Genomic DNA, 24,507 nt, shown 5'->3' with positions numbered 1-24,507 from the left:
ATTTCTGTGGTAGATACTTTACACTCACGCAACACACACACTATTGCACAACAATCGAGCATAAGGGCTGTATTGCACATCACGCTACGACGCCAGGGGTTCAAATCCAGACCTGGGCATGGATATTTTCATATCATCACTCATCCCCATCTTCATAAATTAGCCAAAAGTGGCAGAAAAAGCGAAGTAAAGTAAATCAATCAATAAGGGCTGTATTGAATCCTCTCACAACTGTTCTTCATGCCGTAGCAGTAAAATTATCTTACGCAGCCCTTATGAAAATGCTGAACTCAAAACTGACCCAGACTCGCGATGTTTGTGAACACACAAGACAATGAAAGGTCATTGTGCATATTCATCCGAATTTGACACCCATAGCTTAACCAAGACACAACAACTCATCGGGGACACGTTGGCAACGAAAAAACAACAGACGGAAGGAAAATGAAAGGATCATTGTGTGCGAGTGTAGAAACATGTTGTTTCCCGTGTTTCTTCGAGAAATGATAACTCCGGCTGTAGGCGACGGAAATTCATGGGACTTGGACAGTCAGGTTCAAATTGTCGTGCCCCATCTTATGATGAACCTTAACCTATAGTCCCCCGCCGTTGCACCTGTGCAACGAAAAAAATATGTCCCTTGTAGCTGCTGTTGCACATATGCAACTAACAGCTTTAGATACAATTATCGAGGGTTTGCCACACTTATATTTGTATATTGAGGTTGAAACACTGGCAGTTCGGTCGGGAACAGGTTTGCAATCCTGTTTACGAAAATTCAAAATCCCCCCCCCCTCTCCTTTCTCGGAATATGTCACGTGTTTGGGCTTTGGGCTCACGTGTTCGTTGTTCAGTTAACAGACACAATGAATGCTTGGTATTTACGATGCTGTTTTCCTCCAAGCTTCCAACGCTGTGATTTAGTACTGATAAGGCACACATTCTTCTTTGTGTTTAGACCTGGTTATCCAGCTGAAGTAGTGGCGGGGGAGGGGGGCAAGGAGAGAGGGGATATGATGAGGTTTGGCGGTGTCAGCTTTCTGTCGCCTCTATGTTAGAAATGCAATGAAGCTTGACGATAGCCAGAGGCGCCAGAAGCGTGAGTCTATCCAGAAGTAGAGACAAAACAAACGATTGCAAAGGCTTCCTTCCCTCCTCTGTTAGAAAAAACAGTTTGTATCATATAACAGCTCATCGATTTCCCTAACGCACAATCGTTTCCTTCCGGACATATTTCCACAAAGAGCCGAGTCAACAGGGAAGAAATAGATTGACAGTAGCTACACAAGATGCAAGTGCGAACGAAAAAAAGCAAAAGTTTGGGTTTTCTCCCCAAAGTAGCTGGAGAAGAGGGGGCAAACTCCACATTTCTATGAATTTTTCATTGAAATTCGGGGGATGCAGCCCCGCCCGTAAACCCCCCGCGGTTGGGGTATCCAAATTTTACTTGGTTGCATGCACTGATGTTCTAGCTGCAAAACAAAAGTTATCCTAAGTAGATTGGTCCCATAGTGTCAGTTATATAACAATTTTATGAATAATATGCAAATTGGCTAAAATTCGCTAGTTTTTTACGTTTTGCCTTATTATTCAAATTGTATTGCACCCACGAACATGAATCAAGTTTCATTCTGTTTCCGAAGGTCCATTCTTTGAAAAAAAGCCAAAGTTCCGGTTTTCTCCCCATAGTAGCTGGAGAAGAGGAGGCAAACTCCACATTTTTATGTTTTTTCCATTGAAATTCGGGGGATGCAGCCCCCGCCCGTAACCACCCCGCGGTTGGGGCATCCAAATTTTACTTTGTTGCATGCACTGATGTTCTACCTGCAAAACAAAAGTTATCCTAAGTAGATTGGTCCCATAGTGTCAGTTATATAACAATTTTATGAATAATATGCAAATTGGCTAAAATTCGCTAGTTTTTTACGTTTTGCTTTATTATTCAAATTGTATTGCACCCACGAACATGAATCAAGTTTCATTCCGTTGCGGAAGGTCCATTCTTTGAAAAAAAAAAAGCAAAAGTTCCGGTTTTCTCTCCAAAGTAGCTGGAGAAGAGGGTGCAAACTCCACATTTTTATGTTTTTTTCATTGAAATTCGGGGGATGCAGCTCCTGCCCGTAAACCCCCCCCACAGTTGGGGCATCCACATTTTACATGGTTGCATGCACCGATGTATTACCTGCAAAACAAAAGTTATCCGAAGTAGATTGGTCCCATAGTGCCAGAGTTATTACGATTTTTCTCCATTATGTATACGAATTCAAATTTCGCGCTCAAAGCCTCGGCGACACTGGGCTTACTTTCGTCAGACCGCGCGGCGTACTAAGGGTTAAAGTGGCGAGTTTTATGAAAACTTCTTGCGCGCAAGAAAAACACAGAGCACGGTGTTTAACTCGCGTGCCGCAGTCTCCTAACTGTACAACGTTGCACTCCTGCCATTGGCTGGTCGCCACGCACACCCTCTGCGTGGCTCCGCCCAATATCGCTTCTAAAACCGTGTGTTGTATTGTGCTGCGTATAGGCACCATTGAAGCTTTTTTCAGGATGATCCTCGTATATGAACTTTCAGAAGCTTTTATTATTAGTGTTCCTGTTTTAATGTGTGGTTAGCTAAATCAGGTACCTATACAATTCAATTCTATAAATTCCTTGTGTTAAATTTCTAATACCTACATACCCTTTTCGTCAGCATTAATGGTATAACTGCATGTTGTCAGTTTCACAGTACTTCACTTGGATATACTGTACTGAATCAGAAATCCCATTGATAATGTAAGGAAATATGACACTTTCTTTTGTACAATTCAATTGTTTCACTTATATGCAACAGTTAAGTTGTTTGCTTTGCATCGAAAAATGAGTCCGCACTCATAGTTCTTGCAAGCAGAGGGTTCCAAACCTCGGTGGAAATATCAAGAATGGATGAGGAGACTGATAAATTACAATTGTATTTCTTAATCAATCACTCTTCACTCTAATCTCATTTAGTCGTAACTTTAAGAAATAATCAAGTATTTTATTTTAAACTTAATGCATATGATAAAATTCCGTAATCCTTCCCTAGCTTGTGAATTGTAATAATTTTCCAAATTCACTATTTTGCTGTTTGAATTAAAATCATAGAGAATAGAGAAATTAAGTCAATTTCATAGAAGATAATATTAGTACTTAACAAATCCATACCTGGATCTGTATGAGTTTATTATTTCCATTTGCAAAAACAACGATTTAGTTTAGTTTGTAATTGTCAGGGAAAAATTTAAATTTTGTCCGGGAAAAGTCAGGGAATTTCATTTCTGCTTGTTTGTAGCCACCCTGAATGTTACAGTTCGTTGTTGAGGATAGTGTGGTAGAAGGGATTATCACAAAGATGAAGTTGCTGTGCACTTCACGTTTTGTCCTGACGTTGCACCATGTGGAATTTGCAACTTGTGCAGAGTCAGATACCTGGAATAAAATTCACACCTACCTCCTCCATGCATAAACAAAGAGCTGAATATAATTAAAAGTATAGTAAGTAATTATTATATGTCATTATGAAAGATTAAATTTCGGTAAATAATAATAATGTGCCAAAATGTTTTAAAATTTAGATCAAATATTTGAATTAGAATTTTTTGGTCTGTGGGAAGAAAATTTAAATTACACTAATTTTACAAATCCGTGGTGTGAAAAATCAACAAATAAAAATGTCTCAGCAAGTTTCTCTTTCTGGGGGATATAAAACCTGAATCTGCAGAACTCTCTGGGCCTTGCATATTCATGGTGGTGTGGAATTGATCTTGAACTAGTTTGGTCCTGATTAGTTGAAATGAAGGAGGAAACAAAAGAGAAGTGAAGATTATATTTTTTAAATATTTTTATTGACTCAGCTGTAAGAAGCACTTGAGAGCATCGAATACAAACTCACACTCTCTGTTGCTTAAACAAAAAAGGATGCACACAGTCTTATTTTCAAATAAAACATATAATTCCTCTTGGGTGTTTTTGTTTCCTTTTCTTTTCACACACATGATTAATGTAAATATTTGGTAACATGTGACTGCACGTTAGGAGCATTAAGACTAAAATATGGAAAGATTTAACTAATAGGAATGAACTTACAATTTATTAAATATTCACTGATTATTACACCTGCTAATTATTTCCATGATCATTAAATGAGTAACTTTTGATCTTGTTCAGAGTTCTGTTGTTAAAAGAATTGACTCATTAAAACAAAACTGGATAAAAACTATAAAAAAAAAATAGTTGATTGTAAATTAATCAAGGTTGAAGTGTCAGTGTGCAGTGAAGAGAGAAGTTTCAGCAACAGCAATGATAAGAACACAAGACGGATTCCTATACTTTTCTCCATTCTTGTATGATATGTAATCAGGAGGCAGTAAATTCATACGGGTTTCAATTTCTTTAACTTATTTCCCACTGAAAAAAGTTTCACAAGCATGCATACTAATTGGCACATTGCTGAAATTCTTTGTATGAAATATTCAACTTGAAAATTTTTACACTACATACATGTAATGTAAATATCATTGTAGCTTTAATATTTGCATCATGTGTTTCTGTCATTACTTCAGAAGTTGGTTCAACTGTGAACAAGACCAAAGCTCTGGAATAAAATGCAGGTTAAAGAATGAGCAGGCAAGAAATAACTTCCCTTCTTTGTTGAATAACAGCACTGTCCTAAGCAAAAAGTCAACAAGTTACCACATTTTCCCAGTTTCACTGCATTACAAATAAAGACACTGCAGTTAACCACACATTTTTTTTTTTCAAAACTTTTTCATTATAACTATTGTCTGCTCTGCACAGGATGCAAAAGCCATGAAATTACAAAAATGTTATGGTAATAAACAGAACAAGTCACAGAAATGTCTAACTCCAACATCAATGTTTTCTTCTTGCATAATTTCCATTATGCTGTAAGAATCACAACAAATGGTATGAACTGTTGCGTTGCAAGCCATGGTGGATTTCACATGGCCTTCACAAGAACAATAGCAAGATTACACAAAAGTATTTGAAACGGCATTTAACTCAAATGTTCAATCATTCAGATGCAAGCTTTCATACAGGAAACACTGATGATTATATGGTCATGTACCCACAGGCAGTGATATTTTTTCCTTATATTATTTTGTTCTATTACACAGAAGCACTCCCTTTCATCTATGACAATGGGGCTACAATCATGATTCGAGGTGACAGAAATGCATTAGCAATTTGGACTAAAGCAGAAATAGATATTTCCTCTAAGAAGCAAGAATGCTTAGAAGTATGAAATGTATTGTTTATGAATAGAAATTAAACATCGGCACTAGTGGCAGTAAGGATTGTAATAGGAATCTTAATATTTATTTCATTCTGTGATGCATATTTTTGTTCATACTTCATGTATGAAACATCTTGCGAAGTTCATCTAGCTGTAAAACACAATACTATTACAACAAGCACTTGCTTCTGTATCCACCTACTCCTCTCATGTATAACTTGTGTATCATAGCATCTGAAATTTATTTCATTTAAAAACTTACTGTTATCTTGTAAAGACTAGCATATTGCAGAAACTGGCTCATGTATGTTGTCATTCACATGCAGAGGTAATTGTGCTGCAAAAATTTGCAATATCTTAGCTGCCAGTGCTTATTTTTTCTGCAGCTCTTTAAATACATATATGGATGCATTAAAACAAACATCCACATGCTCTCTCTCACTCTCTCTCACACACATACCCACAAAAACACATAAACATTTCATATTTTTGCTCTACTGTCATAGATGTTCCCTTGTAAAAATTTGATTGGGAATGCATTGTACACTCAATGTAGGTACAATAAAACCATAAACATATGACTGAACATGCTTTGTTTGAATGTGAAGCATCAACGTAAATCAGATCAAAATTTTAAAATCTGCTGTTTTCAGTAGGCACCTGAAGCCAAATTTCTTATGCTGAATCATAATCACAGATTTGGGACCTGAGGGCTGGTCCCTCACACTTGTGCAGACTACAGGAAGTGTTTACCAAAAGCCACCAGACGATCGTCCACCAGGAGGATTCTTAACTCGAATGCAAGCTCTTCTAGCTTCATCATTAATATCATCCGCTGTGGAAGAAAACGGTTATCATCAGATACCATAATTACACATTACAATTTTTCACAAATCAATGTGTTGTTCTCTATACTGCAGCAAGTACATGAAAATTAATATATAATCAAGTCCTCCTGCCATATGTAACACTACTCTTATCTTTTATAAAAACCAAGAAACGGCCAAATTAAGCTTTCCTGTCCCAGAATCTGCACTCAATAACAACATTAAATGCAGACATAGGAGGGTCATTTCATAAATAATGCACAATAATTCACTGCAGAGTGGATGATGCAATCCCATTGAATGTGATCCCTGTTAGTTGAAGACTTGAGGAATCGGCATGTGTGTTTGTTACTTCTCAAGTGTAAGCCATTTTGAATTGAAGGGTGTTAGAAATGTCATCTGCAGGTAATTTGAGCACTGCAATGGTTGAAGATCAAAGATCGCACAACACAATGGAAACTTTATGTGGTGAAAAAGATTGACGAGCAGCATGCAAGGAAATGCCACAAGCTGCTGAGATCCCACCAACATCAGTATTTCTAAATTTGACAAAAGATTTGGTGAAGAGAGAATGCTGTTTTCGGCAGGTCCCTCACTGCTTGACTGCTACATAGAAGCAGAAATGCCTGGACAATTCAACATTACCAGAACAAATATCTGATGCTGAAGATAAAAAGGAAAACCCTGTGTGAATTTCCGCTATTGGTTGAACATGGAATAAAGATTTTGAATCTGAGTTGAAACCAAAGTCAAAGGAGTGGAGACGTCCATCCTCACTACAACCGCTAAAATTTTGAAGAATTCAATCAAAGGTTGACCAAATTAGAATCTTTGATTATGATCGCCATGACAGAGGAAGAGTTCCATGTGGAACAAGCTTGGCAATGGCATATTATTGTGACTGGGCAGAGTTGTGATTGACTTGCTGAGAAAGTACAAGTGCAAAGTGTTGCCTCATGTGTCATACAGTCCAGACGAGTTCACCACTCTTCAACTTTGCACATGTGTGGACACTGTTATTTCTCCAGCAGTTACCTCAGTCGGTGGAGGACCAAACAAAAGTGGTACCCTCAGTGCAATAGCAACCTTCCCAAATGCTGGGTCATAAAAGGATTGTAAAGAGATACTGCCTAAAATAATACGCATTTAAGTAAAATAATGCATTATTTATGAAATGACCCTCATAATTATACTAACAAAGCATCTCCGATGTCAGCCAAAGTTGTAGCATGCTTTGAAAATGTGAAGACACTTAAACAATAACTTCACTGACAATCTCTAGGCATTTTCTTCTTTGTGCAGCATTGTATGCAGAGGTAATATGCCAACAATAAACTAAATTCCACAGTGCAATAACCCTCTGAGGGCCAAGTCCTGTCAAATGGCTTTTCATTGGCTGATGCATGGGCAGTGCACAGAGCCCCATTGCTACTGTTTCCTGGCCTTCTAGATTGGGGCTCACTACTTCTCTTGAAGTAGCTCCTCAATTGTTCTCATGATGCATCCGTGCAGAGGTTTTGAAGCTTCCACCGGGGATCAAACCTGAGACTGCTTACACCAAAGGTGAGGGTGTAACCATTCAGTTTTCTGGAGCTCTAACAACAAACATCCAAAATAATTAATGTGAAAAACATGTTTGATGTATCCAATATTTTCATCAAACAGATGAATAGGAACAACTAAAATGTACGTGAATTAAGGAGGGCAAATATTGCTTGGACAAAAGTTCCATGTCAAATCAACAAAGTCCTCAACCTTACATTTGTTGATTCATTTGAACTTTGGCATGTGAAGAGGTCACCTGAAGCAGGAAAATATGCTTTCCTTTTTTTAACATGTGCACATTGGTTTTATAACATAAAACGGAGCACAAAAGTAGAATAGTGAATAATCAGTAAAATCAGTACCGGTTGAATGAATGTGTCTGTAGAGTCCAGAATAATGTCCATCCTTAGCGAAATTACTATGTTCGATCAGTGTTGCCAGAAACAGTTGATTGAGAACAAAAAGTACTTTAACCAGTGTTTACTGTAAGGTGGGTGGGTAGTTTCAGGGAGGAGAGGAAAGGGTTACTGGTTGGCTAGGTTGAGTCCGGAGGGCATAGTGGCATGCATGCCTGCTATATAGGCTCTTTCCCATCGCCTGCGGAAACATGTGTCAGAGTGGGGGGGGGGGGGTAAAAGATGGATGATGACAACAACACGGAAGCAGTTATTGAAGGTGGTGTTATGGCTGTTGGTGTGGATGGCAACAGTGAAATCTGAGTTTTGGGTGGAGGAACGGTGATTATTGATCCTTGGGTTCATGGGGGTGGAGGTTTCGCCTAAGTAGAATTTGCCGCAGATTTGGCAGATGAGGGTGTAAATTAGGTTGGATGAGTGGCAGGTGCCCTTAGGGTGAAGGGTGAACTCACCTGCCACTGTGGGGATCAGGAGGGTTGGGGAGGTGATAAGTATGGGGCAGGTCTTGCATCTGGATTTGTTGCACCTGTGAGAAAAAACAAGTAGATTGACAGGTTCACGTGATCACGTGACTCATTCTTATTTTTCCTGAACATGGCGAATACTTGACCTCGGCAGTCCAAAACCACTCCCACAAGAGGCAAAAGACAAGAGGAAGCTTTTATTCAGATAGTTCATAACAAGGAAACAAACATTCCCTGGAATGTAACGTTGAATTCACTGAAAACGAATTCATACGATAAGATACCCGATATATTACCTGTGTAGCATATTGTGAATGGAAACCCCATATTTTTCCCTTTTCATCTCTCTAGACTTCAACAGATGGATTGCTATTATTAGAAGATTGCAGTTGGGATTCAGCTGTTCCACTGAACATTGCACCTCGAAAGCACAAGTATAAGTATAATATACAAAGAAGAATTTTAACAGCTAGTCATCCTAAACACAGCTCTTTTCTCACTGCAATATCAGCGATTTTTAGGTAAATAATTGTAGTTACTGAGTAATTCTGTTTGTTTCGAATAATAACATCTACAATCTGGGCACATCTTAACATTACAATTTGGACAAGGTTGGTTCGTTGATTTAGTGTTTTAAGTCCACTTTATGCACAGTAAGGCTAATCAGGACTAGACCTACAGTTTAAAGTGGAATCCGAGCCACTATGTGCCTCCACTGGCTATCGAACCCGGGACCCCTTGATTACAAGGTGATGACGCTACCACTGTGCCATTGGGGAGGCCCAATTTGGACAAGGCTTTTCATTCTTCCCATGTAAAAATTACACTTATGGTGCAACATTAATCGAGTGGGTCAGTTGTAGCAATCTATCTATATGTATATGAAACAAAGAGAGTGGCACATGCATGACGGAGCACATTAAAATACATCTGCTGATATTACTCACAACTTACGCATTTCATTTCAGTGGTTTTCTTCTTGAGATTATTAATGGCTGTGTGATTTATCACCCAACAATTTTCAATTCTTGCACTTTTAAATATCAAGGCTTAGCAGCAACTAAAGAAATCTAAATTCCAAGTAGTCTCGAGTAATAGTTTCAATACATATTTCCTTATTGTCACAATAACAAAGTTGCAGACTGCAAATGGTGTGATGACAATAAATTACATTATGTAGCACCCATTTGGTAAGGAAAAAAATGGAGACTGGGGAATCGAACCTAGGATTTTCGCTTGCAAAGCTGATGTTTATCCAACTTGGACACAAGCTGCGGTGCGGTAAACTTGCTTTTCAAGTAGTTGTCATTAATGTTTCATCTTTAGCTGTTCACCTGCAAACTTATAAAGTCTCTTCTCCCCAATTATATTCATTTGCAGCCAATATGCTTCATCACATGACATCTCTTTAATGTGCATGTGTCGTTCACAGAATAAATGTAAAAGTTGTGTGTGAAGTTTAAGGAAGACCTTTGAATGTTTTTGACCGGTACTGATTTTAATGATTATTCACTATTCTACTTTTGTGCTCCATTTTATGTTATGAAACCAATGTGCACATGTCAAAAAGGAAAGCCCGACAATTTTTATTTTTAAAAATGTACTGTTAAATGAGAGGACAACCATTGACTTATTGTTAAGTTTGCAGGTGTTACCTCCTCTCATGGGCCTCCCTGGCTGTGACATAAACTCTTCTTGCTTTCGGATTTGTATTATCTTTACCATCGCATATTCAGTGCAGACTTTGCGATTCTGTTTGCCAAAGTGGATGTGGAAGGAGTTGATATATTCTTCAAGCCTTCTACTGGGCTAGGAAAACACTTTTTCCGAAAGAAAAGATAAGGGATTTTTTTGCATCATTTTGAGGAATTACAACAGCACTTTTTCCACCTCGCTTATTCTAATTGTGTTTTTTTCTTTCTTTTCATTATTTAGTGTAGCTTTTCTTCCATTTTTGGCTACTTTCAATGATGAAGAGAGACTCAAAAAGAACACCCATGCTCAGGTCAAATTTGAACCTGGGGCCATCGCATTCTTTGAATCTGGGGCCATCGCATTCATCACGAATGTCAAAAATGCTTTTCTTTTTAAAATAAATTTCAGGAATATTTCACATTTACATTACTTTGATTGTAGATGTGGAAATTCCAGTTAGTTAATATTTACGCTGCAACCTTTCCGCTAGCCCTTTTCTCTGAGTCTGAGAGACACAAAATTACCTGCATGTGGTTAAAATGTTTGATAGTAAGCAACACTGCTGCTTTCCGAACACTTACTTTGGCTGTACTGCCAGACACGATCGCCTACGAAGCTGGATTTCAACTCAAACGAGTGTGCCACTTTTTGTGAACAGAAGTGTACATTAATTCGAAAAAGATTGTATTTATATGGTATTTCTTCCTGTTGGACTTTTACTTTTTAATTATATGAATTTGTCTATCAAAATATGTTATCATGCTTTACCTAACCCATCCTACCCTAAATGTAACATATCTTTGGATTCCATTGCATCCCATTTTAAAATTTTGTAGTTATCGAGTAATAGTGTATGTATAACATACAAAAACCCATTTTTGAGAAAATGGCTACCAAATTTTCTTTACACCACCTTCAATTTTTTTTTCACTGGTATAGGCATGTGCCTTTCCAATGCCATCTGAATCTTTTCTATAAATGCTCTGATTGAGGAAATATCATAATTTAAAGTTAACAAGATGTTGAAAAAAAATGTCAATCGCACATTTTGCATCCCTGTAATTTCAGAAATACAAAAGATATGGATCTGCAACTTTGCATATTTTCCTACCTCAGGTAGTCCTTTCAGTATGCCAAATTTAAATTAATCCAAAAATTCAAGGTTGAAAAGTGCCTCTTCATTGGTTGACCCACTTAGGAAAAAAACATTCTACAGAATTAAAAGGTTTGAGAAATTTCCTTAGCATACTCCAGATGTAATGGCAAGAAAAGATTTTATGTAACATGCAACACATACTACATACCTATCAATATGTACGCAGAAGGCAGAGACACTGAAGGAAACAGAAGCAACATGCAAGCAGTGAAAATTTAATTTTTAATGGGTGCAGTAGGGACGGTCAGAAGTGACAAAACAAGTGATGAGGACATTGAACAGGGAATGAAAACAGTGAAGCAACAAGACACTGAACAAGCATGGTTGAGGTGGTTTGGGCACATAAAGAGGATGGGGGCTAGAGAGACCTTCAGTGAGAGCATTCACTCCATAAAGGTATAATTAAGGTCTGCAGTGAAGGGTGTGTGAGGAAGAGGAAAAGGTGAGAAAATGGAAGGAGAGAGAGTAACAAAATGAAGAAACATGACTTCTATGCCTACCCAGCCAGAGACTAATAATAGGGAAGAATATTAACTGTTTACTCACATTCATCTAAGGAAAGAAAAAGAATCAAACATTTTGGTTTGCTACTAAATTAGAATTTTAGAAATATTTGTTAGCATGCACTAACTTTCTTATACTCAAGCATGATGTACAGAGTGGTCACAAAGTGGGCATACCTCCCTCTATTTTTGACACTACGATAGTTATGGTTGAATGCCTGATATGGACATATACCTGATATTTTAAGTGTCTAGAACTATGGTATGGGGACAGTCAATTTAGCACATTACAAGAGTGTCATTACCCAGCACTACTACTGCATAAAAAACAAATTAAAAAAAAAACAACTTGAAATAACCACATGGATAATCAATAGAAGCCCCTAGTATGATAGTTGTACTTACTGGAAAATAGATCATTATATTATCATAGTTCCCATAATTCATTAGATGGGATAGCTGGGGGATGCTTCTTTCATATAGCTAAATGAGCAACAGGTGGAGCGATGCTTTACAGTGGACTTAAAACAAAAACTAGGAAAGGCATCTAGTTGACCGTCCTCCATTCCTCATCATCATTCATCATTTTCCCTCATTCTCACAATTAGCCAAAGTGGCAGAAAGCGACTCTTCATAACAGAATAACAAAATAAACCATTCATCCTCATTGTCATGATTAGCAAAACTTACAGAAAAGCGAAGTAAAAGTAGAAGAAATACATACATTTGGAAACTATATATTAACTAAAAAAATATATAGTTTCTGCAGAAAAGTCAACAACTTGTACATACTTTTTAAAATATCATAAAATATATTGAAGAAACTGATATGTGTGTACCAGAGTGTTCTAAACGTATTATAATTTTAAAATTTGTGAACAAATATTATAACGAAAATAATTGTAATTCCGGAAAGTGTATGTTTATCATTCTTGTAACAATAATTTCTTGATGGTGAGATCCTATGTACTAACAATGATCAATGAATGCTGTTAACGTACTGAGCCATTGAATGCTGGCACTATTGCTTTGTCATTGTCCATCCATTGATCGCTCATTTTTGCACTGCAAGATGTGTTTTACACAGTAATTAATGATTTACCTGTCTCTTACAGGAGATGTTCCTGGGGTGGTGCAAATAAGACCTTTTCTTTTCAGCGGTGCAGCAGACGAGACATGTTTCTCCCCATAATAGCAATGCAGCTCAAAAAACGTAGCTGTTAGCCATAATATATTCATATATGCCAGTTTAGCTTAGTTATCTGGATATTAGGTTTATTCTAAGCTAATGAAATAAATTACGCAGATATCTATAATCTGCGATATCAAGATATTTATAATCTAGATTATACATATTTCCATGTAATAGACTTTGTCTTTATGAACCTCCTGCAAAAGTAAGTGTCATTGTCAAACTTTTCTTTGATGCTGTGGTCACATTGAAAATTTTCCTCAAAATGTAGAGATGGGAATGTAGCTGTAGCAAAATTCTACCTACAACTACAGCATATTTTGTAGCTTCGCTACAGCTACAATTTTCTAAATGTAGCACTGATACAGCTACCGCTTTAAATTTTGTAGCTAGCTACAGTAGCGTGCTATTTCCAACCACTGTCATTATCTAATTAAGACCTTTCTTGGGCAAGAGGTTCTGAAGATTACACAGCTCCCTTAACCTCAACTTCCAAGAAGTCCAGACCTCACCTCTGGGAGTTCATCATTAATGACAGAGTTTGAAATAACCACTATCAAACAACAAGAGTTACGAGCAGCTGTGGAAGATGCCTTCTTGTAAGTGATCCTGTATTAATCTCCGCAAAAGCAACTGCCAGAACGTGGTGCAGAATTCAGCTGTGCTACAAAAATGGCGGTCTCCATCCATTGTTCTGGACTCTTAAACCATCAGGTACATGTACATATTAAGCATTCAACCATAACCATTGTAGTGTCGAAAATAAAGGGAAGGGGGTTCAATTTCTGACCACTCTATACTTCTAAACTATAATGTAGGGATGGTTATAACTGAAAATTTTACTGATTATAATGAAATACTGGTACATAATTTGCCAAATTAATGATGTTTTAATTTTAGGTAGGGAAGCTGATTACTTGGAAGTTAATTTAAAAATACTGTACTTGTTAAGAGTTGTGTTGATCCAGTTGGTAGAGCATCTGACTTTTCGTGTGGCAATTTTGCAGTGTCCCTTCATGAAACAGCTGTGAAGTTCTCCAAGCCTCTAATCAATGAATACTTGGGTGGGGTTTAAAGGCAGCTGTGGTGTGATGCTGATCACATCTCCACTATGGCTGCAATTGAGAATGTATGGTGCCCTACAGCCACAATCCTCAAGTGTTTTCAGAGGATGGTGCAATGCACGGGGGATAGCTTTACTTTCTTACTGGTTCTGAGTTGTTACATAACATTCTTATAATTTACATCTTGTGCATAATATGCCTAATTGATTTATGTCTGATTCTTGTTGGAACACCTGATGGTAAGAGACCAGTAGGAAGGCCAAGACGAAGATGGAGGGATAACGTTGAGATGGACCTAAAGGAAATTGGTAAGGATGGAAAAGATTGGATTGATCTTACCCAGGATAGGGACAGATGGAAGGCTTGTGTTGCTGCAGCCATAAACCTTCGGGTTTAAGAAGGCTAGAGGGTTAGTTAATTAGTAACTGGATCAGAAGGATGATGGGCCTCTCTGATGGTGTAATGGTAACATCGTTGCCTTGTAATCAAGGAGTCCTGGGTTTGATACCCAGTGAAAGCACATAGTGGTTTGGATCCCACTTTAAACTGTAGGTCCAGTCCCAATTAGCCTATATGTGCATGAAATGGACTTAAAACACAACTCAAGCATATACAGAGGTACATATCATGCAATCATTAGTAATTGTGTGGAATTTAGAGAAAGCAACAGATCAGAGGCTATTTGATCGTAAAATTATTGGCAAATTTACTGATAAACTGTGTAGAGATATCCAGTTATCTGCTGATAATTACTAGAAATGAATGATTCAGTTCCATCCCCACTATATTGCTAAGCGTCTCATTCTCAACATTTGACAAATATTTGCAATTCAAGTACCTTTGCTGCTTCCGTTCACTACATATCTCCTAAACTATATCAACCCAAAGCTTGACCCCAAGAAAACATGCAACATACTAGGGTACTCGCCACTGATAGAGAATGTGGTGTCCTGCAGATTACGACTTCCAGCTTTAGTTGGAGGACGAGAGTGCAAATCACCAGGAGATGATGCTGCATTCACTACTTCGTGAACTGGCTTCCGTTCAGGAGCAGCCGTCCCATTCTGGGCTGGTGGCATCACATCGTCGTCTGGACCTCGTACCACTGGCTTTGGAGCTCTCTGCTGTGGAGGTCAAATTTTTATCAGCAATATTTACATATTTTTAGAATATAAAAATGAATGTACATAAAGAAAGACAAACACACCACACTGATCACAAAATAATAATCCAAGGTGGTTTTGAGAAAAGGGGACCAAGGCAACAATTGAGCAATATTGAATTGAATGTCCACATATACAGATAAGAACAGGATTGTTACATTTTGAGGCACATTGTGTAACAAAATCAACAACCATTATGTTGTCAAGTATTCCCCTCTTTATTGATAAAATACAACCAGTATTTGGAAGTAACAGCTATTTTTTTTGCAATAGAAATAACTATCAATAGCTACTTTACAGAATGGAGACTTTGTAGAATATTTGGGGGGACATGCAAGATATAAATGATTATGACTTCTGGATTGTGGCAGTCCAGCGTCAATAGGTACAACTTCTTTGCAATGACTTGCAGACAAACATCCAGAACCCATAAATTGTAAAGGTGTTGTTTTCCATCCGAGAAATGCAAGTTGTAAGAGTTCAGATAGGTAAAATTTCCACAACCCATAATTATAGGTGTGCATAAGGAGGGGGGGGGGGAACTGCCCTTCTAAAAATCAATTCTAGGGGGGCAAGGGTGGAAAACACTGCGGTAAAAGAAAGCAAGACTAGTAGAATTTAAGAGTAGCAGGACAAAAGGATACTCAAGATGGAATTAGTTTTTATGTCTTTCTTGCATTATTTCTTACAGACAGCCAAGAACACCTGCAGGGGTACACCGAGGGGCAATTGCCCCCTCGATATCAAACTTTACACAAATAAAAATACATTTCGTAAAATTTTTCTTGCTCGCTTAGCTCGTAATATCTGCATTTCTTACAGTCTTGTCAAGTTCAGAGCCATAACTAGGGGGCAGCGGGAGTCAGCCCTGGGCACCAAATGAACTAAATGAAAAAAATTGTAAATGAGAATGTCATGGCGTCCCGTGAAAATTTTTGTGTCATATTAAATCAATATTATTTTCAGTTTGCAAAAATTTGGATCTAATAATTTTCTTGCTCGCTTCGCTTGCAGTTTTATTGTTTTCTGTAATGAATTATAAATTACCCAGACTCTTACTAGTAAACAGTTTTGTTTGGAGGAAAAGGAGCACGGCACATTTCAGACAATTTATTTATTTATTTGTTATGGTGCCACTATGTTGCTGCATTATATATATATGTGTGTGTGTGTGTGTGTATATGTTTGTATGTACATACATATACCCATCAATGCAATGAAACTAAAACAGTGAGATAAAATGAGGTTTTCCTTTCCTGACTGAACTTTCATCAATGTTCTTGCCCCCCCCCCCCCCTAATCAGAGGGTCTGTGAATGCCTATGCCCATAATATGTACAGGGCATTGCACTCTCAGATTACAATCCCTTTCGTAGTCTCCAATGTCTTACAGGTTGTAAACTTTTGAAATGGTGTAAACAACATTTTCAGGTTTCTTTGGATGTATATCTGTGGGTTACTTGGAAGTCAGGGAGTACATGTGGAAGGTACTTATTACAATGATGGAAACATACATTCAATTGTTTGTTCTCACAAGAGAAGAAAAATTACCTGATAACTGTGGTAGGATAGTTACAAGGTACAAGGCGATGAAGAACTATCACTAAAATGAAGGATCACAAAGAATGTATAAACAGTGAGGTATAAGAAATAAACAATTTCAATTCACACCCAAAATTAAAAGATGAAAAAAAGGAATTCAAGCATGTACTTTTCTGAGTTATGGTGGTCTAGTCAGTAGAGCATCTGACTGTCATGCGGGAGACCCAGGTTCAATTCCAGGGGTGGGTGATCAAAGGTTGGAATATTTCCAGCAGTTATGGGACTCACCCACCCTCAAATCAATGGGTACTTGGCAGGGTAAAGACAGCTGGATTGTGGTGCTGATTACATCACCTCCAAAATGGCTGAGATCGTGAATATGTGTGGCCCTACCCCCACATCCCCTAAATGTGCCTCCATGGCATGGTGCTATATGCATGGGAAACTTTACCTTTATGTAAAGAAATTATACAAAGCTATATTAGATTTTGATCTTGATATGATTTACAAGGGTTGGATAAAAAGTAATGGCAACACTGCTGTCCCGTGAAAGGGGTGAGTCACAACGCCACAAGCGTTTCGTGGCTGATAAAGGAATGCCAGACGAGGAAGTACAGTGAGTGGGAGCGATTGTATGTTATTCAGTCAAAAACAGCAGTGCTCTGAAGCAGAGGACGAGAGTGCAAGCACCCTAACAATATGTTTAGGCAAGAAGAACAACGTCTCTCAGGCAGACGGTCAATGCAGCCTACTTCTGCACCTTCTTGCAACACCACCTTCGTCTCGCATTAAGAAGGAAGCGACGGCACAGTGTCCCATCATCCTGCTTGACAATGCAAGGTGTCACACTGCGAACAATGTGACGGCGCTCCTGCATAACTGGTAGTGGGAGGTACTGGAACATCCGCCGTATTCACCGGTATGAGACTGTGATTACGACCGTTTTGTCAAAATGAAGGAATCACTGGGCGGGAAGCACTATGACACGCACGAAGCCATCATACGTGCTATAGGGCGGTCACTGCGGGACATCGACAGAGATGGATGCGTTGATGGTGTACAATGCCTTCCATACGTGTGACAGAATGTCGTAGAGATGAGGGACGATTACTTTGAAGGAATGTAACACGTGCTCCTCTGCCAATACAGTCAAGTACCAATTATACCAGTGTTGCCATTACTTTTTATCCAACCCTTGTAGTTTATTTTACTTCACATTTTGTGCCTTTTGGCTAATTTGCAAAGATGGGGATGAGTGATGAAATGATCAAATTGATGAATGGACATTCACAAACAACCAAGCCCGAGCAGGATTCGAACCTGGAACATTTGGCGTCGTAGCGCGATGTGCTAACTACTCTGCCACAGGGCCCGGCGAAAGCTATATTAGAACAAAGAAAGGTGCTAACAACAAAGACCAACTGCATCATCTTAATATGCAGCATTTTCATCTGGTGCTGTTCTGTTTTTGTAAACACAATCTATCAACACTTAACATAATTCATATTTTTACACATGTGTAAAATCTTTAGTATTTTTCATATACTTCTTAGTTTGACACATATTTTGATCACTAAGTACTAGACTAAGTTCTCCATGGCACAAAGTACGTTTTGCGCTGCTTTTGCATACCTCCTCTCGTTCCTTTATCTGATCATATACATAGGGTGAAAATACAGGAGTAGGAATGAACTTTCCAAATCCTTGCACAGCTTTCAACTCGCCTTCATCTACACAAACCCGTCCACTGATTATTACATACTCAGCTGCACCATGACACTCCATGCCCTGCAACACAAGGGAATAATTTTGGTTAATATATAATTCTGTCCATAAATACTATAACTATGTAATACAAATGTAAAGTTGAAAACAAGATTTCTGATTGAAACAAGTGTTTGAATTACCAGCCAGGTAACATTAAATGCTAATGCCCATTTAACCTGGCTGATAACCGGAGGCAACTTGTTCACCAGGAAACTACAATTCCTACATCTAAAAAAATTATAATTATGACAAGTTGTTTGAGAAAAGTATTTTTGAAATATATACGAACAATTGGTAATTATCAAAATAAGTTCACAAGTACATGAAACAAATCACAGATAACTGCTAATAACCAGAGGACAAGATGGAAGATAACAGGAGACATGTTTCTGTGTTGAAGTGAACAGATGTCATAAATCCTTAAGTTCGTTTCTGGAACTTAAATATGCAAACATTTATGACTTTGAACAAATAAGCTTTAGTGTGTTGTATCTATTCAATTTCTCATGCATAGTCGTTACACAAACACACACCTACCTCTCCTTTCTTCCTTTATCTGATCATGCACATGTGGTGAAACCACAGATGTGGGAACAAATTTGCAAATCCTTGTACCAGAGCTAGTCCCCACCCTCTTACCAAACTGTAAACTTAATAAGCAGCAAGCTACCCTGATGCTAACAGACAATCATGAAGTTAAAAAGGTACAATATCGGAAACGATTATAAAGTTACTCTGCTTGTACTTTGTGATTAGTAGAAAATATCTGTATGTAATGCTTCTTGAAACTTCCCTGTACATGAAAGATGGAGTTTCTCTCGGGATATCTGCATTTTTGGACTCACTATTGCCAGCCAAGCCAGATCGAGTTCATACCACGTGTCCCTGTTGAGATTCTACTTTTCCCCATGGATGGATGCTGCTTATTTGATGACATGGTTCCAGTGGCTGGATGACAGATCTCATTGATGAAACATTCTGGTAACCTTCATTTTTCTGGATGGACATTCTTGGAACCTCAATTTTATGTTTTTCAGAGGACCAAGCTGAAAAAACTTAAAATCCGGGAAAACGTACAATCGAGGAAAATTTTATAACATTTTGCTATGTTGGGACCATCCAAATTTAATGTATAATGCAGAAAAATGTAAAATTGAGGAACATCAAATTGGGGTTTCACTGTAGCTGTAGTGTTCAATTGTCCTCAATGTTTATCCAATGTAGGATTTACTGTCGGTGCATGTGACATGGTAAACCCTTAGTATCCGTTGAATTTCATAGGAGTCTCCTGATTTTCAGTTGCAATCTGTGGATGAGCTTGAAATTGTGTTTTGAGATATTGTGGTTGATAACTGCAGAAAGGTCTACAATGCATGGCATGATGCCTGTATTTTGTCCTCTTGGTTGTCTCCTGTATTCAGTTTCCTGAAATGTCTTTGCATGTTTGCTTGTCATTCCTTTGTGCAAGACACACTAGTGATTTATTGAAGCTGCCTTCTGAGCAACCATTCTGCCTGAAGGGGCTGTGTCAATGATGGATATGACTCTGTCAACCAAGCAACACCACATTAAAAATGGCCAGAAGGTCACCAGGAGATGTTCCTCAGCATATTGGTGAATTCTGTTGAAGGTGTTCACACTTGTCTGTCACAGGTTGGATCTGTGTCATCAGGAGTTTGGCAAGTCTGTAAGTTGGACATCCGTTGCATGGAGGCATTGTGTATTTGAGAAGATTGTACACAGTTTGACCCCTCCTGCATGAAATACATAAAAGACAGGTTTACTCATCTCTGCACTTAAATTCCTGAAGATGAAAGTGATGTCAGCTCTCGAAAGCTCAGAAGCCTATCTGGAACTGACCTGACTGACATCCCAAGAGATTCTCTTCATCTGCGTATACATTCAGTCTGCTAATGACAAGCCTTTTGCTCCCTCATAATCAATTAGCAGCTACAACAGATTGTTTTCTGGCAAGAGCAGATGACTTCAGCTACTTCATTCTGGCAGGCCCATGCTCACTAACTCACTCTCTCTCTTTTTTTCTCTCTGTGTACCTAAATTATGCTTAAGCACATAAATTAAATGTATCCAGCTGGAATTTTCTATTGGTTCCAATTGAAATTTCAATTGGAATGAATTGGATGCCTAATATAGGTATTGGAATGTATTGGTTTCAATCGGAATCTCAAATAAAACCAATTGGAAAATCAAGACAATTTCCAATTGTAAGTTTGTATAAATTGTAGAATAAATATGTTATAAATTCATTTATTGACTCAAAGCAATAAACACAACTGAGCTACAGAGTTAAAAACGTGTTCATATATTTTAAATAAATTTGTATGTGAAAGTTTTTCTAAGTTACAAATTCCACATGCTTTACCAGAAATTTGTTTTAGTTGTTTTATATGATTTCTCCATTGCATTTACAGTTGTATAGATAAGAATTTTTCATAAGCAATATATTGAAAACAGTAAAATATTTTCCAATAGAAATCAATTCATTACAATTGACAAATCGGTTCCAATTGGCCAATCAGTTCCAAATGACCAGTCGGTTCCAACAGACCAATCAGTTCCGATAGTGTGTCTAAAAACTCATATTGGCTATCGGAACCAATTGGAAAAATTTCCAGCTGGGTAATATTACACAAACTTACCAAAAAATGCAGGCCCAACAGAACTTGGACCTGAACTACAAAGTCAACCCTGGCTTTCCACTAAGAACCGACCCAGGCTTTTCGTTTTTACATGTGAGAGTTTCCAAGTGCAAAAAATTGGGTGCCACATGCCTGATTCTTGCTCAGTTGTAAATGAAACCTTCTGCTGTTAACATGAAGGGCATGCAAAACCCATTCATTTGCTAACCAACCTGGTTTGTTCAAGGGGTCACGTCCCTGCCTTCAGCTCAGAAACAATGTTCTAGCCAGAAATTGAACCCAGAATAGTGATGGCAGGTCCTAAGTTGAGAACTTGGCATATTTGACCATAGCAACATCAATATCGGTCTTTGGTCAACTCTACCTAGCAGAAGCCTAACCCAGCATTATTGTAGCACGCTATGTACATACCTCAAAAATGTTGAAATCTACTGCTTGGTGATGAGTTTGTGCAGATATTGTTCGTGTCATATTAGGATTCCATACAACAATATCAGCATCAGAACCAACAGCAATACAGCCCTGTAAGATCAAAAGAAACTTTAATCAACACATCTCTTCCCAAAGTTTACTCATGTAACAAATGTTCATAATTCTGTTAAATATGAGCTAATGTTATGTTATGTGACTCATTTGGATATACTCTCGCACCCCATCTGCACATCCACTAAGTTAGTGTGCAATCTAAGTGGTTGGTTTTAAGCATCATCTGTCAATTCTGATTCAAGCTGGTCAGAGTATTATAGATTCACTGTAGTTATATTATGCTAGAAATAGTCAAATAAAACTATAAGTCAAACTTTATACTCTTGAGATTAACATAAGATATTAACAGTTATTTATAGTGTCCTCCAGACATGTGCATTGCAATCTGTATAAAGGTTTCCCAGTTCTTAATTTTTTTTTTTATTTTTAAAAATTCCCCATTGTGATATTTTATATCCTTTTGTTTGAATTATTTATTTTTTCATATGCTTTCATTTTTCTTTAAACACGTGTGACTCATGGTGATTTTTTTCTCCCACCCACGTATATCCATACAGCTCTTTTTACTTGTCCAATACAGATTTTATTGCACTTTGATGTAATACTGAATATTCATCCTCTACCAATTTGCAATGCTGCACATTAATCCCTCAGGTTTAATGACAATTCCTCCATATTTTTTTGGAAGTCACAAATATAAAGTTACAACATTAACTTTTATTTTGTAAAATGGTAACTACTATGTCAGATATTGCTTGTTCATCTGATGTGTTTTATTGTGGTGAAATGAAAGTATGGTTTTTACTTAAATCTGGGACATTAATATCTTCTACTTCTGACCTGCACTTTTATCATGATTTGTCATATTTTTACTCATGTTAATGGCACATGGCAGTAATTATTTTTTTATCATCATTATTATTTGAAATCTCAATGTCCATGTTTAATATATAACTATCAGTTTCAAGAGTTAGAACATACCTTTCGTGGATAAATATTGAATATTTTAGCTGCATTGGTACTTGTTACAGCTACAAAGCGAGCTGGATCCATTTTCCCTGAATGCACACCTTTCTCCCAGATAACGGACATTCTATCTTCAACTCCATTCACACCATTTGGAATTTTAGTGAAGTCATCTCTACCCCTGGCTTTTTGCTCAGAGCTGAACGTGCAGTTATCAGAGCCTGTGACTTGAAGACCATCTCTGGAGAAGCAAAAACAATTTCATCAAGATCTGTCATTACATACTTTTTAAGAGCTTAGCAATGTGGATTAGCATTTTAAAGTTCCAACTTAACCACATTTTCCTTCTTTCCATACCAGCGTATTGATATAATGTAATTAGAACTAGTTTCAGCACAAGAAAAATGAAACATTACAACTACATGGTCACATGTACGGTAATCTGAAGAGTATGATGTGGGATAGGATGTGCCATCTACTTAGGTAGTTATATTACTGTACTGTTCTGTTGCGAAATGAAAGTCAGATTTATGCTAATGTATTAAAATTTGCATTTTCTGCTTGGTTGGTCACAGGTATCATCAATTTTCATCACTGTATTCTCTATGTTAATTGGTTTATAGTCAATTTAAGAAGTACACTTGTGTCTTATTATGTTATTACTAACAGGTAAAAATATAAAATATTTAACAATGAAAATGTATTTCAAAGTGCTCATAATACAATCAAATTAGTTCCAACTTGACTGAATATGCAGTAACACTATAGCTCTTTTCAGTTGTTACGGCGTGCGCTCTAGAAGCTGGCAGGGGAAGTGGAGAGCGGGGAAACGACCTATCCAGCGCAACGAGACAGGCTGGTTAGAGAGAGAGAGACTGCAGCGTTGCCAGAGTAGGGGGAAAGGGGAGTTGAAATAGAAAGAACCCTGAAATACAGACGTCCCATTGTTCGCGTATGGCCTGAGAATGCGTATTATCTCCATCTTGTGGTCAGTAGAATACCGATAAGTGTATGATATCAAGTGTATACATTGTAGGAATTCTTTCCAACTGTACCGAATGTTAGCTAGCATTGTCCATTACAATCACTGCATCTTTGATGTTCCTTTCGTCAAGCGTATCTAAAAACTGCAATAACCACTGAAAACTAATTTACATTCCTGTAGAAAACCAGTGTGACTGGAACCTACGTGACAAACAATAATGCGCCCACCTTTACCCACGGGCACTTTTAAACCCCCTGTACCCTCTTTATTTTGCCAGATTTTCGTTGGAGCGTAATTCTGATGTATGTACGTTTCATCTAAATGAAATACCTATATAGGGCAAAGGTTCCTTATTTTTTAGAAGATGCATTTTTTGCAAAAGCGTTACTCTGGCTGTAACTATATCGGCTCTCTCCATCAGAAATCGTCTACCGTCATTGCTCTTTTTGTACTTGAACCCCATATACTTCAGTATCCTCCACAACGACGAAACTCCCACTGAAAGCTTATTTATGTTTGAAAATCAACGCGTAACTTGTTCAGTGTTGGATATTCACCCTTTACATAATACGAGGATAATTCTTCTTATTATATCTTTATCGCAACCGCCGATTGCCTTTGTGATACTGTTCCTTTTGATTCGTTTGCACGGTGATTCAAATGACATGGAACCCGACACCTCAAGACTGTCTTTGCCTTCCCTAACAATACGCTGCATAGTTCGCGTACTCACTCCACAAGCTTCCAACACTCTCTGTTGCACTTTGTGCACACTTATCAAGGGACCACTGTTTTCTGC

General features: G+C 37.8%; 1 protein-coding gene across 5 annotated transcripts in view; it reads right to left on the bottom strand.

Moving 5' to 3' along the window:
• Nucleotides 1–3,844: 3,844 nt before the first annotated feature.
• Nucleotides 3,845–24,507, bottom strand: part of CRMP (Collapsin Response Mediator Protein) — a 276,601-nt gene continuing 255,938 nt past the window's right edge. For 4 of the 5 annotated variants that reach the window (XM_083116907.1, XM_083116908.1, XM_083116910.1 and 1 more), the window contains 5 exons: nt 22,739–22,964; nt 21,683–21,793; nt 18,477–18,632; nt 15,057–15,264; nt 3,845–6,113 (listed from right to left, as the gene is read on the bottom strand). In XM_083116907.1, the coding sequence (XP_082973033.1) occupies nt 6,028–6,113; nt 15,057–15,264; nt 18,477–18,632; nt 21,683–21,793; nt 22,739–22,964 (787 nt within the window). In that variant the 3' untranslated portion in view covers nt 3,845–6,027. The remainder of the gene's footprint in view (nt 6,114–15,056; nt 15,265–18,476; nt 18,633–21,682; nt 21,794–22,738; nt 22,965–24,507) is intronic. The other variant, XM_083116909.1, reaches the window with a different exon arrangement.

The sequence above is a fragment of the Lepisma saccharinum genome, chromosome 2 (assembly GCF_977018435.1).
Source record: "Lepisma saccharinum chromosome 2, izLepSacc3.1, whole genome shotgun sequence".
NCBI lineage: Eukaryota > Metazoa > Arthropoda > Insecta > Zygentoma > Lepismatidae > Lepisma > Lepisma saccharinum.
The sequence above is the reverse complement of the archived record's forward strand: the minus strand, read 5'-3'. Positions and strand labels throughout refer to the sequence as shown.